This window comes from Telmatherina bonti (assembly GCF_933228915.1).
Source record: "Telmatherina bonti genome assembly, chromosome: 7".
NCBI classification, from domain to species: Eukaryota; Metazoa; Chordata; class Actinopteri; order Atheriniformes; family Telmatherinidae; genus Telmatherina; species Telmatherina bonti.
Genome location: NC_136625.1, coordinates 6276762 through 6299339, shown reverse-complemented (window position 1 = coordinate 6299339; position 22578 = coordinate 6276762). Strand labels below are relative to the sequence as shown.

At 44.0% G+C, this 22578-nt stretch overlaps 1 protein-coding gene across 1 annotated transcript; it reads right to left on the bottom strand.

Annotated features, from left to right (window-relative positions):
• Positions 1-11941: 11941 nt before the first annotated feature.
• Positions 11942-22023, bottom strand: crfb16 (cytokine receptor family member B16; the record flags this gene model as incomplete). Its single annotated transcript, XM_079243315.1, has 7 exons — positions 11942-12151; positions 12370-12527; positions 15247-15394; positions 15523-15647; positions 15777-15967; positions 19441-19567; positions 21915-22023. 7 exons carry the CDS (start codon positions 22021-22023, stop codon positions 11942-11944), a joined length of 1068 nt encoding a protein of 355 aa, XP_079099441.1.
• Between the last annotated feature and the right edge of the window lie 555 nt (positions 22024-22578).

Below are 22578 nucleotides of genomic sequence, written 5' to 3'. Positions count from 1 at the left end.
ATGAGTGTTGCTCTGCTGATAAATATAGATTTGCTTGGAATTTGCCCCAAATATCTCAAACAAATGTTATGATCTAAATATAATCCAGTTGATTTCTTTTCAACATAGAAATCATCTGATGTGACTTCATCTGGTCACTGTTTTCTTGACTGATTAAACCCATAAATTAGCTTCCATAAATATCACACTGTGTTTTTGTTTGTTTCTGTTGCTGACACGTCTTTAATAAAGTCTTGTGATCTGATCATCATTTCTCAGCAATTTCTTTCCCCTGTAGTCACATCACACAAGTTTACATTTCCCAAATTAATATTTCATTCATTTTTACAGTTTTTGTCATGAAATAATATACAAATAATTAAAAATACTTTCCCCAAGGCGCATTGTCAATCCCAACACTGTTGGGATCTTTGGTGGGAATATTATTTATTCCATCATAATTCCTTTCTGTGTGCCAGTAAAGCATCACTACTCAGTCTAACAATCTCCTTATAAAATATGTTTACATCACTAGAATGGATTAAACCAGTCCTGGTCCTCGAGTACCAGAGTTCCTGCAGGTTTTCCTAGTGTCCCTGCTGCAACACACCTGACTCAGACAAGCTCCGCACATGTCTGCTAAATACACACCGGTCTGAATCAGGTGTCTTGCAGCTGGAATGCTTGGAAATCTTGCAGGACACCCGTCCTCGAGGACCTGGACTGACGATCCCTGCCTTAAATCCAGAGAACAAATTTCCCAAATGGGATCAATAAAGGGAATAAATAAATATGCATATCATTAAAAACTAAACAGCTGACTGATAAATCCCATCTAATGTCTTTTTAAACATCTATTAATGTCATTTTTATTGTAAAGTCATTTTATTTATTATTTTATTAATTATTTACACTGACTGATCCTGTCATTATATTTGTTGCTTGTTTAAGAGGAACTGTGGGAATTTCTGTGGCTCTGCTTCATGATTAAACTTCAGTAATGTGATTAAAACATTATGATGGATCAGATGACATAAATATAAACTTTCATCATAAATATTTTATAACGTGACCCTGCATTTTATGATTTATTTTCTCTGCTGGCTTCATGAAAACAGTGGCACGTGACCCAGAGGAGCGCCAGGAAAACAGCGGGAAAGCGGTTGAAATTGCGCAATCATCAGGTCACGTGTCCTTCAGGCGTTGCAGTTAATTAGCATTAGCAATTAGCTCAACTTTACCTCACCTGTCCAGCCGGAACGCGGGAACTTCCGCGTAGCTTTTAGGCTCTTTTCCTTCCTTCAGTCAGAACCAACGATGTTCGACTTTCACCCTAGCCCTGCTTCGTCTTTGGTCCGCCTGAAATGGAGAAACGTGAAGCGTGGAATCCATTCCCACGCAGAGCTCCGCGTCACGTGACATCAGCCAGCCGATGCTATTGGCTTAGAGGCCTTGAGCATCGTAACCACGTGTAAATATTTATTTTAGACCATTAAAATGTATCAAATTTATTTTTCCCCCCAGTAAAATTAATATTTTTATTCTGCGCCTCTCGAGACATTCTGTTGATATATATTTTTTATATAATTAATAGTTTTGATGAAAAAGTTGCAGCTATGACCATAAAAAATGTTTTTCAATCAAACTGAATGATTGAATGTTTTAATAAAAATGTTTTAATAAAACATGTTTTAGTTTAGTTTTGTTTTGTTTCAAAAGTCTGGATTAGGTTTTAAATTTCTAATCATTTTATGCACAAAATTAACTGAAGCGATGTTTTAAACTGGTTACTTTAAAACATTTATATTAAAACTTCTGACATGAAAACAAGTGCAGGTTTAAACCTTTACAAGTAAAAACAGATAAATTGCTTTTTATTCACACAGAAGTGGTTCAGTATTTGGAGGGAATCTCAACTGAAGTTTCTATTTAATAAAATCTAACATTTATAAAATAAAAAAAGAAGGATGAAAGTTTTCTTGATTTTTTTAGTTAAAAGGTAAAAAGTCCTCAGGATGAAAGTCGAGCTGTGAGCAGGGGAAACAATTTGACTGTGAATTTCAGTCATCAGGTGTGTTTTCCTGCTGGAAGAGGCAAAAAGCATCCATAAAGGTCTCAGATCTTCTAGTGGGAGGGATGAAGTGGTGTTTCAAGAGGAAAAAAAAGCCATTTGACAATTTATTTATTAATATGACAGTTTATTTTATTATTCAACTGTAATTTCTGTGATGACTTAAAAGCAGAAGGAGATAAAATGACATCTGATCAGCATCTGAGCAGTCTTGTCACCTAGCATACAGAGATTCCTCCTCATTCTCTGAATCTTTTGTGATAAAGAGCATTTTTCTGAAACGTTTACATGTTCCAGTTGGTTTCATAGTGGTTAAGCTCTGTCCATCTTTCCACATGACTGCCTCTGAAACGCTGCTTTTCTACCCTGTCATGTGACTGGCGTGTTCCCCTGAAGAGCTGCCAAATGCTCCTCCACATGTTACTTTTCCAGCTTGTTCTTGCTGCATCAGATTCACAATCAACTCATATTTTCCATGGAATGATAAAATGTCTCAGTTTCATCATCTGGCATGTTGTTTATGACCTACTGGGAATAATATTTCAGGTCAGGTACTTCTGAAGTACTCAGACAAACAACTATGTTGAAAGTAAAGAAATCCTCTTTCTTCCTGTGTGACCGTCAGCAAGTCGATTGGCTCATTAGATATTTGCTAGGGACGCGGACGTGATGGAGGACAGTGAATCTTAGGAAGGATTAACGTCAGTAAACAGCGACACCTGCTGGATAATCTGTATGAGAACGTGATCCTGAACACATGCCGATGATTTGATCAGATTTCAGAACATCTGTAAAACATCTGTTTTACTGGTGAAGCTGCTGGTTTTACTTCATGTTTGTAGTTTTTATCTGAACGTTTTGCTGCTAATTTCTGTCTTTCAGTCACGATGGTTCTGTGAAACCCTGGTTTTTACCGACCAACCACCTTCCAGTCTCTTCCTGTTGGACTCAGTTTGGGTTTTGGGGGTTTTTTCTGTTTGAAATCGACACCTGATGCTTCTTTAAACGTGGAAATGAGTGTGTTTCCCCTCCTTCCTGCTGTTTCTCCTCCTCCACTAATGAATAAATATTTGTTGCTTCCTCAGAGGATTTTAAGACAGGAGCAGCAGAAACGGCCTCAGGGGACGGCTGCTTTCCTACTGTAAGTACATGAAATCTCTTCATTTCTACTCAATTTATTTTTCTGCTCAGGAAGAAAAAACAGCTGAAATGTGATGAAAACTAAAAGTTTCCTAGAATGAATTTTTGTTTTTTTCTTTGACCAACACAAGTTAAAAACATTCCTTTTAATAAAACATCTGCAGACATTTATCTGCGTTTTTTCCTGCACCAGTAAACTTTAAACGTACAGATTCCTTCATCCAACCACGTTCATCCTGAGGTTTTATCTGTTTGGAGGTTTGCAGAAGCTTTCGTGTCTCTGCTGGCAGCAGATTTCTGACACAAACAGAAAACTTCAGTTTTCTGCAGTCGTTTCTCCCGTCGGTCCGTTTTGTGCCAAAGCTGCTGGTGAGACGGCTAAGTTCAGCTTCCTGTTCGGTTTCAACCCCCGTCAGAATGATTCATGTCAAATGTGACCGACGTGGCCCCGAGAGGCACATGAGGAAACCAGGATGTCTTTAAGATTCGTTCACGCTTTTTTATTTCCTGTTTTATGATGTGGAATTATTTAGAAAAATATTTAAGAAGAAGAAAGAAAAAAGTTCCTGTCGGGACATCATTACATCCGTTATGTAAAACATACAAATTACAGCTCTTCACTTTCTATCCATCCATCCATCCATCCATCCATCTGTCATCCATCCATCCATCTGTAATCCATCCATCCATCCATCCATCCATCCATCCATCAATCCATCTGTAATCCATCCATCCATCATCCATCAATCCATCTGTAATCCATCCATCCATCCATCATCCATCCATCCATCCATCCATCTGTAATCCATCCATCCATCCATCCATCCATCCATCAATCCATCTGTAATCCATCCATCCATCCATCCATCAATCCATCTGTAATCCATCCATCCATCCGTCATCTATCATCCATCCATCCATCTGTAATCCATCCATCCATCCATCCATCCATCCATCCATCCATCAATCCATCTGTAATCCATCCATCCATCCATCCATCCGTCCATCCATCCATCCATCATCCATCCATCCATCTGTAATCCATCCATCCATCCATCCATCTAACCATCCATCATCCATCCGTCCATCCATCCATCTGTAATCCATCCATCTGTCCAAACATCCATCCATCCATCCATCTGTAATCCATCCATCCATCCATCCATCTGTCCAAACATCCATCCATCCGTCATCCATCATCCATCCATCCATCCATCCATCCATCCATCCATCTGTAATCCATCCATCCATCCAACCATCCATCCATCATCCATCCATCCATCCATCCATCCATCCATCCGTCCATATGTCCATATGTCCAACCATCCATCCGTCATCCATCCATCCATCCAACCATCTGTAATCCATCCATCCATCCATCCATCCATCCGTCCGTCATCCATCCAACCATCCATCATCCATCCATCCATCCATCCGTCCATCTGTCCAACCATCCATCCATCATCCATCCATCCATCCATCTGTAATCCATCCATCCATCCATCCATCCATCCAACCATCCATCATCCATCCATCCATCCATCCATCCATCCATCCGTCCATCATCCATTCATCCATTTATCCGTCCATCCATCCATCCATCCGTCATCCATCCATCCATCCATCCGTCCGTCCGTCATCCATCCATCCAACCATCCATAATCCATCCATCCATCCATCCAGCCGTCCATCATCCATTCATCCATTTATCCATCCATCCATCCATCCAACCATCCATCCATCCGTCATCCATACATCCATCCATCCATCTATCCATCCATCCATCCATCCATCCATCTGTCCAAACATCCATCCGTTCATCAATCCATCCATCAAATAAATTAAATAAAATCTAAACAGAACCAAACTTTTGAATCTTTTCCATGTAAATTTAAAAGAAAAGTGGAAAATGAGTCCAGAACTGCATTTAACGTGTTCTGATCCGTCTCCTTCCTTCCAGACTGAACGATGGAGTCAAAAAGCAGCAACACGGTGATGGTGGCGGCTCTCGGTCGACATTTCACTCTTGGAAAGCTGTACAACTGTCGCCAAGACTCCCTCATCCCCAGTAAGGATTAGTCAAATATGTTGAGGTGTAAATTCTTGTTTATGTGTTTGAGAATCATACATTGTCATGACCCAGCATGGACGGCCGCAGGATGAGTCAATGCAAAATACTCTCAATTAGTAAAGAAATGTGTTTATAAATGTAATAAGATAAGATATGACTCAACACACACAGAGTAACACCAAAAAATTAGGCTGAACTTGGAATATTTTTCACATCTTGGAGCCTGAAGTAAGAGTTTCAGGACCAGATCATCAGTTATGTGTCCTCACAGATGTCTTGTTGGGGAGACGGTTGCATTTGCATGACCACTCATCATATGGTTCTTGTAGTTTTTACTTCCTGCAGGTGCTCCTGATGATTGTCTGCTGTGTTTTCTTGCAAAGTTTCTTTCTTTCCAGGTGCAACAGCTGTTTTTTTTTCTGTTTTGTTGATTGCATTGGTTTGTGGTTGTTTTTCAACTTTTTCATCTGCCTTTCCTCCATTTTTCTCTCCATCTTCTTCCTTCTGTCTTTTCTACAGTGCAGTTTCAGAGTTTTGAGTAAAACTAGCAGGAAACATTTTGTTTTAATTACTAAAATAAAATATGAAAATAAGATTTCAGCTTCGATAGGAGACGTACATCCAAACAGCTCCTCTTGCAAAGAAAAATTTCTTTGTCACATTTCAACAGCCAGACCACCGTTCTTCTGTCCTGATGCTGGACGGTGTTACAAAACAAAGTATTCTACTTCCTGTCTGACAGTAAACTTGTTCTGCTGAAAACACACCAGTTGGACGTCTTTCTGACTGATGACACCACTGAAAAACCTTTTTTGTGACTTGTTTGAACTAAGTTAGAAAAGCAGAATGGTAGGAATTTTACATATGAGCCAGCAAAATGTGCTGCATTTGGTGGTAATTATTAAAATCCGCTTGGCACGGTAGAATATTGGACTGGAAAAGTAGGTCAGATGATAGTCAGACTCCTCGCGACCCTGAATTGGATGAAGCGGTTAGGAACATGAATGAATGAATTACTTATTTATTCATCGTTCGTTCCTGCTTTTGAATTAGAACATTTTCCTCTGTTTTGTTTCAAGCCTCTGAAATGATGGCGGATCGTTTGTGGTAACTTTACCGTCTTTAAGTTCTCTGAATCAGTTTCAAAGTGGGATTAATCTTCACACTCCTGAAAAGTCTAAATATGTCATGATCACTTGGAAGGGGTTAAAATATGACAGTTTTTTTCTTCCTCTCATGTCATAAATGATGGTTTTTGGTTTCATAACACGCTGCTTTCAACTCAGACTGTTGGTTCAGATGCTTTTCAAAGCAATTGGGAAGCAGCTTGTCCTCCTCACTTCATTGTCTTCATTGCAGGTATGACACTGTGGGGCCGCGATGATCTGGAAAACCATGTGGTCACTAAAAACAAGAGCTACAATGACATTCAGATATTTTCATCTGAGTCCATTTCACAGAAAACTTCGTCTCTAAGCATCGGCCTGTCCCTGAAAGCAAGTTTTCTGTTTGGGCTGGTTCACATTTCTGGATCAGCTAAATACCTGCACAATACTAAGAAGTCCAGGATGCAAGCCCGAGTAACTCTGAAGTATGAAGGGACCACAGAGTTCAAGGAACTGTCGATGGAACATCTGGGAAGGGTCAATGTGAAGTATCCCGAGGTTTTTTAGCAGGGAATTGCAACGCATGGTGACGGGAATCCTCTATGGAGCCCAGGCCTTCTTTGTGTTTGGCTGCGATGTGACTGAAGATGAAAGCCGACAAGAATTTGAAAATAACTTCTTCGGGATCCTGAAGAAAATCTCAAACCTTATATTAAAGGGCGGCGGCCTCGTGAACACGACGAGTAAAGACATGCAGCTAGTTGAGAAGTTCTCCTGCAAATACCAAGGAGACTTTTTCCTTAAAAAGACTCCAACGTGTTTCCAGGACGTAGTGGAGGTCTATCAGAACCTGCCGACAATGCTGCAAGAAAGTGCCATTCCACTGAAGGTCTGGATGGCCTCGTTGGCGAGTTTAGATGCTTCGGCTGCTAAGCTGGTGCGTGAGATCAGCACAGCTTTCATAGAGGAAGCTCAGAGTGTTGTGGAGTCCTTCGCTGAGCTGGAGATGAGGTGCAACGATACTCTTAGAAACATGACACAGTTCTCAGAGATCAGCAAGAAGCTCAAAAACTTCAAGAAAATGTGTTCAGAGTTCAAGCAGAACCTTCAACAAACCCTTGCAAAGAAACTCCCGTTAATCCGAGGAGGAGAAGAAGAGGAGTCTGTGCTCGTAGATGTCCTGAAGAAGATGAAGTCGTCTCCTTTTAACAGCAAAGCCCTGAACGAGTGGCTGGACCGTGAAGACAGAGAAGTTGCCACGGTGACGTTTTTCTCCAGCTTGATGAAAAACATGCGAAGCGTCCCGTCGCAGGTTGACCTGCACAAGGAAGTTCTGAGTGTAGAACATGCTGTTTGTTTCGTCTTCACCTCGGTGGGAAGCGAAGAACCCTTTCTCTCAGCGCTGTCACATTACGTCAAAGTAAAAACCAGCAAAGGCAACTTTCACAAGCTTCACGCTCCTCTTACAGCCACGGACCAGTGGTATGCCTCAGAGGAAGTCCAGGAGGACACGAGGAAAAGAGTCAAGCTCTTCAGTGATTTTGCAGAAGCAAACAAGGAGAACAAGAACCTGAAGTTCCTGGCAGCAGGTTTAAAGGACGAGACACACAAAGGTTCGACCATCTACCTTTACAAAGACGGCTTCACCGTCAGCGAGAACTTCGAGCCTCCTTCCAAGCCTGAATCTCTGACAGTAGGAGACATAGAGCACAACAGTGTGACTCTGCAGATTTCTCCTCCCAGGTTTGGAGCAGACAACATCACCTCCTACTCCGTAGAGTTCTGTGTCAGAGGACAAGATGGATGGAAACAGACGACAGCACCGACATCTGGAGACGTCACAGTGAGCGACCTGAAGCCGAACACAGAGTATGTGTTCCGATGCAGAGCGGTGACCTCGCTGGGTGTCGGACCGGCCGCCGACGTCACCGTGATGATTCAGCAACCACAAAGGTATCGCTTTACATCTGCCTTTCCCAAACTGGGGGTCCCGACTCTTCAAGGGCTTTTAGGGACAGGGGTTGCCAGATCATCACATAAACACTCCTTCCAAAGTCCCGGTTGTTAAACTTTCCAGTAAAATTCACAGAAAATGTAAAATGTTGCTGCAACACTGATAAAATATCATGAATGAAGGACTTTTAGGTAAAATTTCAAAAGAAAACAGTGGTTAGAATCCAACAACACAAAATATTGACGTGTCAGTAAGTTCACCTGCTCTGTGACTGGCAACCTGTCCAGGTGAACCCACGGCTCGCCTGATTGGCTCCAGCTTCCCCGCGACTCCCGATGGGACTGTTTAGATACAAGTTGTCATGGAAACGGAACATTTAGTGGTCGATTGTTGGTTCAGACTCTTCTTCTGGGGTTGTTTGTGGTTGATCATCTTGTCAGAGAACAACCGGTTGTGTCATAAATCTGCAAGCAATCAAAAGTTTAGAGAATGTTGAATTAATTTCACCTTTAAAGGTTTTACTGTAGTTCTGGTACTTTCTGCCATCATATGACAAGACGAAGGCTTTCCCTCCCCGTGTACACACAGAGATGTCTGCATGTGTGTGTATCAGTGTGTGTGTGAGAGGCAGAAAGCAGATTAGATATAAATAATTCATAAGAATCTTTTTGTGAATGTGTAACTTTAAACTGAAGGAAGAAAATTTTGACTTTTGTTTCTCATTTGCAGCCTGCAGGAGGTTCAGCTTCGTTGCGTTACCAGCGGAGCAGGAGAAAGAAGAAGAACCAGACCATCGTCATCCTCATCATCCAGCAGATGGAACAAATTTTCCATAAATTATAGATGACAAAGTCTGATTTATCGTGTCACAGAAAGTCTTTTTTATTTCATGATGAAACAGTTTTATTTTATAAAATGTTTTTTTTATTTTTGTGGACATTTTTAACTTATTTTTTTTTAGATTACAAATAATCTAAAAATGATTTTTTTCCTGTTTTAAACAACTTTACTTTATCAGAACAATGATTTTAAAGACTTGATGTAATAATAAAATGCAGTGTAACTGGAAATTGTTTTTTATCTGTAAATAAAAACTTTAAAAAAGTATGAAAGGTGTTTTCCATAAAAATCCAAATCATATTAAACAGTAACTGGATTCCATGTTTTTAGCTTACATTGAAATGTTTTTGCTGTGCAGCTTGTTTGGAAGATAAACTATGAATAATTTAAAATAATTTTCATTGTCAGTGAAAACGAAGGGCTGAAAAGACCTGAGAGGAAGTTAAACTAGAAAAGCACTCAGAGAGCAAACCTCCGCCAAGCGCCACCGTTCTCCCCATATTATAATTATTTGTTCTCTTCCTTTGATGACAATTCCAAAGACCCCTTATCATATTCTGGATCACAGTATCAGGAATGATTCCTTTACCTGGGTCAGTCTTCCATATATTTTACAACCTGTTGGAAGCTTGTCCTGGATTTTGTTCCGAAGTTCTCCCACCATTTTTGTTTGGGTTACGTATACAAAGTGTTTGCATGACAGAGTTTGTATAGAACTGCTGGACCAGACCGGAGGGAAAAGAAAAAGGATAGAAAGAAAACAGAAAGAAGAAAGAAAAAAAAACATCAATAATAATCATAAAAAGAAAAGCAGAAGACAGCGGACAGAGTATAGGCATGTACACACACACCTAAACACACATAAGCCAAGCACAGATTCTAGGTCCCCCAGTGAGACGACAAACCCAACAACTGTCAGGAGCACCAGAAACTAACCAGTTAAATCAGAAAGAAAACCAGCCATTGTTAGTGAATAAACCTGCAGGCGACTCAGTGACTGTGTCACATGCAGAACATACAGAGTGGAACGTGTTCAGAGAAGACTGATCATGCCAATGTGACCCCGCCCACACAAAGGCGAGAGGTGGGCCAGGAGAACCCCGAGACCCAAGCAGCTGGCAGCCACCCCCAAGCACAGACCCCAACCGCCAGCTGCCCGGGTCCAGCCATGCACCCACCCAGGAGGGGGAGAAGGGGGGTCCCAGTCAGAGTCCCCAAACAGATAAATGTATAAAAACTGGTAAAAACATAACATCCATGGCAGAGGTAAGAAAGAGAATAAACGGTTTCACGATGCTCTGCATGATGCCTTCAGGTGCTGCTCTGACTCCAGTAAGTTCCATTTAAACCTCTGGAGCATCTCCTAACAGCTGACCCGCCGTGTAAAACCCAAACTGGTGTCTCAAACTTTAGAAAAAAACAACAAACTTTATTCAGATTTTTTTTTTTTTTTTTTTCAAAGCGAACAGAAATATTATTTTGATTGAATCCAGGACTGAGAGGAGCTCCGGACACTCAGAGCTCCTCATATTTACATGTTCATCCTGATTAGCTGTTTGTCTCCGAGTCATCTGCCAATCAGTCGCTTCTCAGGCAGCGAGGAATCATTTCCACATATCTGCTGATCCGTTAAACTCTGCAGGTTTAGTTTCTTCCTGTTTGAACTGTTGTGATGTTTGGAGTTTTTACTTTTATCACATCGCTGTTCGCTTTACAAACCAACACAGGAACAAATCTGGTTTCTTTTTACCTTTTTTTATCTTGATCCACATCAGCAATAAAACATTTTAATAGCTGATGTCCTTCATGTGTCACCATATTTGTTTTATTCCTTCACCCCCACAGGAGCTTCTGCATTAAACTCTGCTGTACAGCATGAAAAGCAGGAACATTATTAACACACATGTGGCTTGATGATGATATTCTGACACCTGGACATTTTATATGTCAGTTTTACGGAGACGCTACGGCGTAAAAACGGTACTTTCAACACAGATTGTTTTCCTGCAAAACAAGGAAAAACAGACTTATTCAAATCCAAGAGTTTCTTTGAAACCATTAAACATGAAGTATTCCTGAAAAATTCTTCCAGTAAAGATTTAAAGTGTTAAAATTTGGTTGTTTTTTTTTACAGATTTTATCAGCTGAGCAGCAAACAGCAGCAACAGGATCAAACTTTTCCTGCTTCACATAAACCAGCTGCAAGTTTAAAGCTTTAACAAGGAAAACGGTCTTCATTTAGAAATAAATGTATTATTTAATGCCTGAGCAGAGGAACGAAGCTCAAAATGTCCCAACCTGCTGCACTTTGGACACCAGCAGCTGCTGAAGTCCGACGCCATCGTGCAGAAGCATCATAACAACACACTAAGGAGCCTTTAAACTTGTACTTGCATGAAGGAAACACTTATTTTGCTTCCCATGGACAGTTTTAGAGAATGTCTTCATTCTAGGAGCAGGTTTTATCAGATGATGGTGCATCTTACAGTTTACATCCCAGAAGGACAGAAAGTCAGTGAAACAGCGTCGCTGTGAGCAGAAGCAGCAACACGCTGCTGGACGTCTGCACGTCATTATAGGTCAGCAGAAAACAGGAAGTAGTTTCCACCTCTTCTTCTGCTGAAGGCACGTCTCCGACATGTCCTCCTGTGTCGTCCTGGTGGACAGAACTCCTGCAGGAACCTGGAAACAGAGAAGTCTGCAGGGCCTGGTGGTCCGCCTCCTTCGGGCCAACTGGAGACCAGAGCAGCTGGTTTCATCTTTTAGTCCCAGTTTCTCCGTCAGGAAAAAGCTGACGTTTTGATTGATGTGCTGCTTTCAATACCAGATGCAGTTTCAGTTTCTGGTGCTCTCAGTTCGGTGATGATGCTCAGTGCCTCCTCAGGCTGCTCAGTCAGAACCAGCCTGTAGTTCTGGATGTCACCGGTGGCTTTCTGTGGGAAAGCAAAGACTTGGTTCAGTGGCTGAATGACAACTGGATCCTTGTCAGACTGCGAGAAAAATGTTTTTAGGTTCTGAGATTTAACACATTATGTCTGGAAACACACAAAAAGCTTCATTTTAGCAAAAAAAAAAAACCAAACAAACAAAAACCAAAGATGGCCAGCAGAGGGAGCTAGAGCGCCACTGCTGATGCTTCTGGCATGAAAACCAGCCGACTGACACTGAACTCATCATCTCTAAAAGTCTGCATGAAAGGCGGTCTAACCAGAGACTGTGGCAGCGGCTCTTTATGGAAAAACCCCTTCCAGGAGTCTGAACGGCAGTGGACCAGGGACCAGAACAAAGCAAACAGGAAACCCAGCATGACGATGGTGGTCACGATCACGGTGGTGGGCATCTTCCAGTCTGCAAGTCTCTCCAGACCTGAGAGAGAAATCACACTGTTAGTCCGCCAGATTCACAAAGACACTCTCAGGCCTCATTACTGAGGTGAAAGCTGGATCCTAAATTCCTGAAAGAGTTGGAATAATGAGGACATGCCAGAAACACTGATGACGAAACTGATTGTAGTGACTTGTGAACTACATGAACTAATATTTATTCTCAGTAAAACACAGAAACCATCCATCCATCCATTCATCCACCTATCCATCATCCATCCATCCAGCCATCCATCCATCCTTCCATCCATCCATCCATCCATCCACCTACCTATCCATCATCCATCCATCCAGCCATCCATCCATCCTTCCATCCATCCATCCATCCATCCACCTACCTATCCATCATCCATCCATCCATCATCCATCCATCCATCATCCATCCATCCAGCCATCCATCCATCCATCATCCATCCATCCAGCCATCCATCCATCCTTCCATCCATCCATCCATCCATTCATCCACCTATCCATCATCCATCCATCCAGCCATCCATCCATCCTTCCATCCATCCATCCATCCATCCATCCATCCACCTACCTATCCATCATCCATCCATCCAGCCATCCATCCATCCTTCCATCCATCCATCCATCCATCCATCCACCTACCTATCCATCATCCATCCATCCATCATCCATCCATCCAGCCATCCATCCATCCATCATCCATCCATCCATCCAGCCATCCATCCATCCTTCCATCCATCCATCCATCCATCCATCCATCCATCCACCTATCCATCATCCATCCATCCATCCATCCATCCATCCATCCATCCATCCATCCACCTATGCATCATCCATCATTCCTTGCTTCCATCCATCCATCCATCCTTCCATCCATCCATCCATTCATCCACCTATCCATCATCCATCCATCCATCCATCCATCCATCATTCCTTCCTTCCATCCATCCATCCATCAATCAATCCATCCTTCCATCCATCCATCCATTCATCCACCTATCCATCATCCATCCATCCATCCATCCATCCATCCTTCCTTCCTTCCTTCCTTCCTTCCATCCTTCCTTCCTTCCATCCATCCATTCATCCACCTATCCATCATCCATCCATCCATCCATCCTTCCTTCCTTCCTTCCTTCCTTCCTTCCTTCCTTCCATCCTTCCATCATCCACCTACCCATGATTCATCCATCCATCCATCCATCCATCCATCCTTCTATCCATCCATCCATCCATCCTTCGATCCATCCATCCATCCATTCATCTACCTATCCATCATCCATCCATCCATCTATCTATCCATCCTTCCTTCCTTCCATCCATCATCCACCTACCCATTATTCATCCATCCATCCATCCATCCATCCATCCATCCTTCCTTCCTTCCTTCCTTCCTTCCTTCCTTCCTTCCTTCCTTCCTTCCTTCCTTCATTCATTCATTCATTCATTCATTCATTCATTCATTCATTCATCCATCCATCCTTCTATCATCCATCCATCCATCCATCCATCCATCCACCTATCCATCATCCATCCTTCCTTCCTTCCTTCCCTCTATCCATCCATCCATCCATCCATCATCTATCCTTCTATCCTTCCATCCATCCATCATCAATCCACCATCTATCCATCCATCCATCCTCTATACATCCATCCATCCATCCATCCTTCCTTCCATCCACTCATCAATCCATCATCCACCTACCCATAATTCATCCATCCATCCATCCATCCTTCCTTCTTTCCATCCATCCATCCATCCATCCTTCTATCCATCCATCTATCCATCATCAATCCACCATCTATCCATCCATCCATCCATCCATCCATCCATCGTCTATCCATCCTTCCTTCCATCCATCATCTATCCATCCACCCATCCATTTTCTGCCACTTATCCGGGGTCGGGTCGCGGGGGCAGCAGGCTAAGCAGGGAAGCCCAGACTTCCCTCTCCCCAGCCACATTTGCCAACTCTGTGGGGGAATCCCAAGGCGTTCCCTGGCCAGCCGAGAGATATAATCCCTCCAGCGTGTCCTGGGTCTTCCCCGGGGTCTCCTCCCAGAGGGACGTGCCCAGAACACCTCACCAGGGAGGTCCAGGAGGCATCCTGACCAGATGCCCGAGCCACCTCAGCTGGTTCCTCTCGATGCGGAGGAGCAGCGGCTCTACTCTGATCTTCTCCAGGATGACCGAGCTCCTCACCCTATCTCTAAGGGAGAGCCCGGCCACCCTGCGGAGGAAACCCATTTCAGCCGCCTGGATACAAGATCTCGTTCTTTCAGTAACGACCCACAGCTCATGACCATAGGTGAGTGTAGGAACGTAGATCGACTGGTAAATGGAGAGCTTCGCCTTCTGGTTCAGCTCCTTCTTCACCACGACAGACCGGCGCAGAGTCTGCATTACTGCAGACGCCGCACCGATCAGTCTGTCCATCTCACGCTCCATCCTTCCATTACTTGTGAACCAGACCCCGAGATATTCTAACACAGAAACACAAGACATTTTATCTTTTCAGCTTATTTCAGCAAAATGTTCTTAAAGACGGGGAACAAGGCAACAAAAAGGCTGGAAAAGCTGCAGCTAATCGGCTTGTTTACGAGGCTCCGGAGACATCATAACACCTGAAAGAGTCTCTGACGAGTAAAGATGGACAGAAGTTCAACAGACTGCACAAAATTCCACCAACTGTGGAAAAGTTTCAGAAAAATGATGCCTGTGAAGACTCTACCTGTGAGGGCCACACAGTGGGGGTCGGTGCTGCTGCTCCGGGGCCCTGAATGCAGCAGGATCTGCGCTCGGACGCAGTACATGGCGCCCTCCTGCAGGGCGGCGACATGCAGCACCTTCTGCTCAGCCGGCATCTCGTACACCATGGCCTGAAAGGCGACAACAAGACAGGCTGAAACGGGAAGTTCTTCCAACCTGCAGCCACAGATGAGATGACAGAAACGAAGAGAAGAAAGAAACAGAAAAAGAAGAGCAAGAAAAGAGAACATCAGCTGACCTGCAGCTCATCGTCCTTCTTCCACACCGTCACGCTGGCCGTGGCGATCAGAGGAAGCTCCTCAAACGACACCAGGAGGCCGTCGCCTGCTGTCGTCACCTTCATCTCTGGCACCATCAGGACCGCTGCGGGTCAGATTCACACTTTCATTCATCGGCTGAATCCCAACAAACCCTCGTTCAGACACACGAGTCATCATGTCGTCTTGAACTTTGACCCTTCGTGTGACGCATGACGCGCAGCTGCTGTCTTACTGTCTCTCCTGTTGAAGGGTCGGCTGAGTTCAGTCCAGGCTGAGAGCTGCGAGCCGCACTGGGCGCGGACCCGCAGGCTGTAGTCGGAGTCGGATCCCAGGTCAAAGGTCAGGTCGCAGCGAGCGTGAGGCGTCTGCTGGCAGTCTGCAGCGTCCATCCAGCTGCCTCCCCTCATCAGCAGCTCGAACTCTCTGAGGACGACGCGGGACACGTAAAGGGTTAATGTGGAGGCGGAGCCGAAGCTCAGACCCACGTTTTTACTCTGCTTTAGACTTTTTACTGGTTTCTGTGCTGTGAGACTGGAGCAGGAACCAGTACACCCACCAGTAAACCAGTCTGCTCAGAGAATCACATTATCTCTCCAGTTCCACAGTTTGACAGCTTTCCTGCAAAAAAGCTCCAAAAACACAGAATCTGGTCGTCCATGTGTCTCTGCAGCACGGACGCTCCTCAGCGAGCCGCCCATTGGTCGCCTTCCACCCCGTCAGGTCCACCTCCTGGCATCGGCTGGCGTTTAACTCCACGACCTCTGCAACCAGTTCTGTACTGGTTTTACTGTTTGTTGCCGAACCGGGAAAATAACATTTTCCTGTTCAGCCTCTTGTTACGTAAAATACCTTTTTAAATAAAGTTTTATTTGTGATTGACACACAGTGGCAGTCATCTTGACTGTTTATGAGCCAGAAACTTGTCATGCTGATTATTTAGAACCTGACGTGGGCGTGACGTCGTGCATTCCCGCGCTACGGCTCACCGCCGCACGCCATTCCTCAGATTCTGTCTATCTGGGAATTTCTCGTCTTGTCATGTGTGTGTGTGTGTGTGTGTGTGTGTTCACACTGTGAGCAAAAGGTTTTAGCTTTGATTGCCAACCTGTTGGGTGGCATTTATCACACGCTGTTGCTCCTACAGAGACAAACACACCCACATCTGTGCATCAGTCTGTTTCGTTCTGTGTGTGTGTGTGTGTGTGTGTGTGTGTGTGTGGCGGCAGCCATGACTTGCAGAATCTGAAGAAACCAGAGTCTTTGCTCCTGATAAGCTGCTTGTTGTCAATAGTTAGTTTTATTTTGGACATTTCAGATGAATTTGGGTGTTTTTGTGTCCTGCTTGTGGATTAAATGTAACTTTCTGTGTGCAGCACGCTGGGAAGTGTGTATTCTATGTATGCTGTGTAAATAACGTGGACGGGGTTGTGTGTCAGAGGTTTTGGGTGTGCGATACTGCAAAACGTGGTGTCGATCAGACTGATACCAAGTAATATTGGGCTGATACTGGTCCCAGTATGTTTTACTGCACAGAACTGGTGGATTTAATCCTTTCATTTTTCTGATCAACTCGAACCATAAAAACCGGAATTTGTTACCATGACGACGAGAGCTTTGGGCCTGGAAATGTCCTGTCACACTAGTATCGATCCGTATCGATGTCAACGTTGGTATCAGTATTACTGGTATTTGGATCGACTCTCCCACTGAGACGCCAAGTCGTCTCCAGCTGATTGGCTTCTTCACCAGGAAACAGAAAAATTAAAAAAAAAAAAAAAAAAAAAAAAAAAAAAAAAAAAAAAAAACCCCGAGGAAAAGGAACAAACTGTGTCAATTGTAGACTTTAGTCTGACGATGTGAGTCTGAGAGCTGAAGGTAGAAACCACGAGAATGTTGGATGGAACTCAGATACAGCCGGGACACTTTAAACTCTGGGATTAAAACATTTCTTTTCATTCACAGACATCAAATCTGCACAGAAACTCTCCCCGCATGCAGCCATTTGGCCTTTCTAACTTCCATCCACACAGGACAGACGAGTGGCGGATCAGCTGATATCCCAACTCAGGTGGAACAGAAACCATTGATCTGTAAAGGAGGTTATTTCTAATGTTGCTTTGTGTCGTAATGTAACCCGACAGGTAGAAGTTTAGAGCTACAACACGACACCGACCATGTTTATGAGAGGGTTTTAATTCCTCTCAGTGATGAAAAATTAACACATGAACTCCTAATTCTGAATAAAAGTGACAATTCAGAATTAAATTTGTTTTATTCCCATTTTATATCCTAACTGATTAATTCCTCGGTCATGTAAACGTTCATCCTGCTCAAAGTTAATTCCGGTTGTTCTGCGCAGGTCGATTCTGGTCGAAGTAAGTCCATCACGTCCTGCTAGCCAATCAGAACCCTTCCTGCTGGCCAATCAGAACCCTTCCTGCTGGCCAATCAGAGCCCTTCCCAGCCTGGCCAATCAGAGCCCTTCCCAGCCCCCACATCTAAATCTGAGTTAAGTAAAGGCAAATAAATAAGTTTTCCATGGAAACTCATTTGGAATTTTTAAATCTGGATATATGAACATGTCACCGTGGCCATTTTCTCACGTCTTTGTTTTCCAGACAAACTGCGAGCAGAAGCATCTCTGCATCTTAACGTGGAGATGTTCGCTCTATGTGAAATCGTTTGTATCAGGATGATAAAGTGTGATTTCTTCCACCATATTAAACTCCATCATATCCCATGTTTCATAATTCTCACATGACAAGCTGTTGCCGTTAATTTGTTCCGTTTCAGAACAAAGTCTTCCCAACTTTCCACCACAGCTGAGATTATTACGAGGGAGAAATTATCCATCTGTTTATTAGAAAAACATATTTGAAATATAATCACTTTGCATGAATGAGAGGGCGCGTTGCAGTGTGATGTCAGAGAGAGAAGCGTTTCCATGGCGAGGTCATGCGGACCTGTAGAGCATGGTTTAGTGTGAATCTGGTGGGTTTCTGTCCTGTGTGCTAAACAGTCCAACCTGCAGACTGTGTGGAAAAGACGGAGATGCTTGTTGGTCATTTTTTGTGAAAAATATTCATCAACTTTGGTGTTTTAGACAATTACACAATGTGGTGGATGGACAAAAACCTGGTTCAAAAACGCTTTAATGTAATAATGTAAGAAATTGCCAAAAGCTTATGAGCCATCTGTGACGACTGAAACCATCCAGCATGTCCTGAAAGCCCCTTCTGGTCTGTAGTCAGGAGAAAAGTTCTCAGTAGACACCTGAGACCAGGTTGTAGGCCTCAGGGCCGGGACCGGCGAGCCGAGACCAGCGAGCCGAGGACCCAGGCCTCACGTTGGATGGCAGACAAAAATAGGAGGTTTTATGAGGAAAACTGAAACGTGCAGAAGCGAAGATATTTACTAAATAAAAAACCCTTACGTGTCTGAAACCCAAACTCAACCTGGAATCTGGATTCTGAATGATAATATTTCATTTTAATCCACAAACGTTCATTCATTCATTCATTTTCCGAACCGCTTAATCCATTCCGGGTCGCGGGGAAGCTGGAGCCTATCCCAGCTGGCTTTGGGCGACAGGCAGGGTACACCCTGGACAGCTCGCCAGTCCATCGCAGGGCCACACAGAGACGAACAACCAACTCATTCCTATGGGCAATGTAGAGTAACCAATTAACCTATCATGCATGTCTTTGGACGGTGGGAGGAAGCCGGAGTACCCGGAGAGAACCCACACATACATGGGGAGAACATGCAAACTCCATCCACAAACGTTTTGGTGTAAAAATGCTTAATTTTATAGTCTTTTTGTTTGATTTTAATTTCCTCAACCAGGAGGAAACGATGGATTAGTCAGGTGGAGAGAAACAGCGTGCTGAACTCACCCTTGGTACTGGACAGAGTAGAGCACGGTGGCGTTGCACGCAGCCTCCAGTGGGGGCCACCTCAGGATGTGCCTCATGTTGACAGAGTCCATAGAAACCTTGGGAGGAGCCGGCAGGGCCCAGATATCTGCAGAGACAACCAGGTTATTGATTACCTGAAGAGCAACGTGAAAACATCACACAGACCAGGAACTGGAGGACGTAGAGTGCAAACTGGTCGGAGTGCACGTATTAAGAGCGGATTTCACATCATCAGGTTCACAACACTGTTTCCTTCCACCCAATCACACAGGATCAATGCACATGTAAACATGTAAACATGTATGTCAACCTGTATGTAAACATGTATGTAAATGTATGTAATTCTTTAGCATGCTAGCCTGCTGTTTGCTGGTAGCTAATCCTATAGCACGCTAGTTTTCTATTTGTTGGAAGCTAATCCTTTAGCATGCTAATCTGCTATTTGCTGGAAGCTAATCCTTTAGCATGCTAGTCTGCTATTTGGTGGTAGCTAATCTATAGCATGCTAGTTTCCTATTTGCTGGAAGCTAATCCTTTAGCATGCTAGTCTGCTATTTGCTGGAAGCTAATCCTTTAGCATGCTAGTCTGCTATTTGCTGGAAGCTAATCCTTTAGCATGCTAGTCTGCTATTTGGTGGTAGCTAATCTATAGCATGCTAGTTTCCTATTTGCTGGAAGCTAATCCTTTAGCATGCTAGTCTGCTATTTGCTGGAAGCTAATCCTTTAGCATGCTAGTCTGCTATTTGGTGGTAGCTAATCTATAGCATGCTAGTTTCCTATTTGCTGGAAGCTAATCCTTTAGCATGCTAGTCTGCTATTTGCTGGAAGCTAATCCTTTAGCATGGTAGGGTGCTATTTGCTGGAAGCTAATCCTTTAGCATGCTAATCAGCTGATGCTGGGAGCATCATCATCAGAGGGGGGACGAGTTGTGCCACCAGTCAGAAAAGTCTCCAAAGCAGGATGCTGATGTTGACCAGCTGTTTCCAGCATGGCCACTCTGTCCTGCTGCTGATGAGATGGATGCAGAAGCAAGAGTCTCAGTCTCGTTGAGACATTTGTCCTCTGATGTTTCTGTAGAACTCCTCCGCCTGACTTGAAGAAACGAGTGGGTGTTCGATTCCCAGCTCCTCGCAGACCGACGTGGACTCTGACACTTTATAGTCGTTAAAGTGAGTGAATAATAAAACAAATGTTGTTGGCAGTTTCATAACAACACTGTATTGTATAACCTTACAGCTGGGCTTTCCAGGGCTCAATGATTGATGTTCTGTAGGCGGAACCTCGCCTGAGGGAAGACGCCGTTCCTCAGTATGCCTGAGGAATGGAACATCCATAACCAGGGCGGGTCGGGTCCTTTAGACTGTCCCCTGCACGTCTATGCAGACGGACTGAGTGGATGTCTTACGATCCACTGTGGGCCTTTTTCTACCTGCTGCAGGGTCTTTCTTCATGCTGGAAAACCAGTTCTGGCTCTGGAGGGCCAGAACATCTGGTCCTTCATCGGGGAAAAGATGTAACATTCAGGCTCCAAGTGGTCTCCAGTAATGCGGACCCCCAGGAGACGGTTTGTCCAGCAGCAAGTTGTTATTGATAATTCCGTTTGTTGAGGTGGGATTGCACGTTAAATGTTCCATCAGAACATGTTGTTTATCGATCGTCATCACGAAAATTGGCTTTAACGGTTTTAGTTTCATACAAAATTATTGTAGATGCTCTCAAACTGGCATCACAAAGTTTCTATTTCTTCTACTGGTGCAACATAATCGCCAAAAACCTGGTCATCATGTCATCTGCTGTCAGGGCCTCAGAATTACGAGATAAGTTGAACACACAAAGCACCTTTTGACTACGGGTATGTTCTGGAACTTTATTCCCAACATTTTTATACAAATCTTACGATTACTGTAAATCTAAATCAAACATTTAGATGAACAAATGAGCAGCGAACAAATTTTATAAACGCTTTCGATAAAACGACACATTTTCATTTCCTACATCTTGCACTCAGTATTCTAATTTCCAATTTTACCTAAATGCATCCAGATGCTGCAAAGACCTATAAGAGCTCCTGTCCTGCACCATTTGCAGGACTGGTCACGTAGTCCGACCTTTCAGTTGTCAGATTCTCACCATCAACAATGTCTGGGTCTGTCCCGCAATCAGGCCAAAACAAACAAACAAAGAAGGAAGGAAAGAATGAAAGAGTGACAAATCATCATGAATTCTCAAAGCCTCAGGGACCGCCTCGGGGGTCCTGGACCCAGGTTAGGAACCACTGATGTTGGTGGGTCACACAGTGGATCAATGTTTGATTGGAGGACCTGCTTAGTTAGCAGTACCAGGCCCAACGTCTAAATCGAAAAACCGCGTCATCAGGCTCCACAGAGCCGGTATCGCAACGAACCCGTCACACACCAACACACTGCAGCTACACGGTTTGTTTCAGCTCACCTTTGGTAAAGTCCAGCAGGATCATTGTCATCAACAGGCTCCAAGTGCGTCTTGGTGTCATCCCCACACACTTTACCTGCCCAACAAACGGTGGAAGAACGCTGCTCATGTCCGCTCCAGCATCGCCCGATCCCAGTCTGTCCAGTACTGAGCTCATACCTGGACCAGTCACTCAGCTCCTCCACTGGGATGGTCAGACAGGCGTCAGTTTAACCCATCGTCTCCCGTCTTCGTCTGTGTCTGTGAACTCAGAGGTGCTTTATGGTCGCCATGTGAGAGTCTGACAGGATCTGGAGAGAAAATGCTGCGCGCCCGGATGCTGATGCTGGAACCAGAGCTGCAGAGCCAGTCGGACTGGTTGCCGGTTCCCTCCAGGCCTCAGCTGTCAGCTGCGTTTAGCAACTGCTGTTACGCACCTGGTGACCCTGGAGGACCTGCAGAACCCAGGTGGATCCAGGATTCTGTTTGGAAACGGATCCACAGATGTCCTGGATTTACAGTTTGATCCTGGTCCCAGATGATCACAGTCAGGCTAGGAGGCCGAAAACCAGTTTAAATGGGAGTTTCTCACTCCTGCAGGGTCTCATGTTTCACTTTGGAAACGAAGATTTCTGAGCCGGTTCAGCGACATTTTTACACTCCATGCAGAAACCCATTCAGCCCC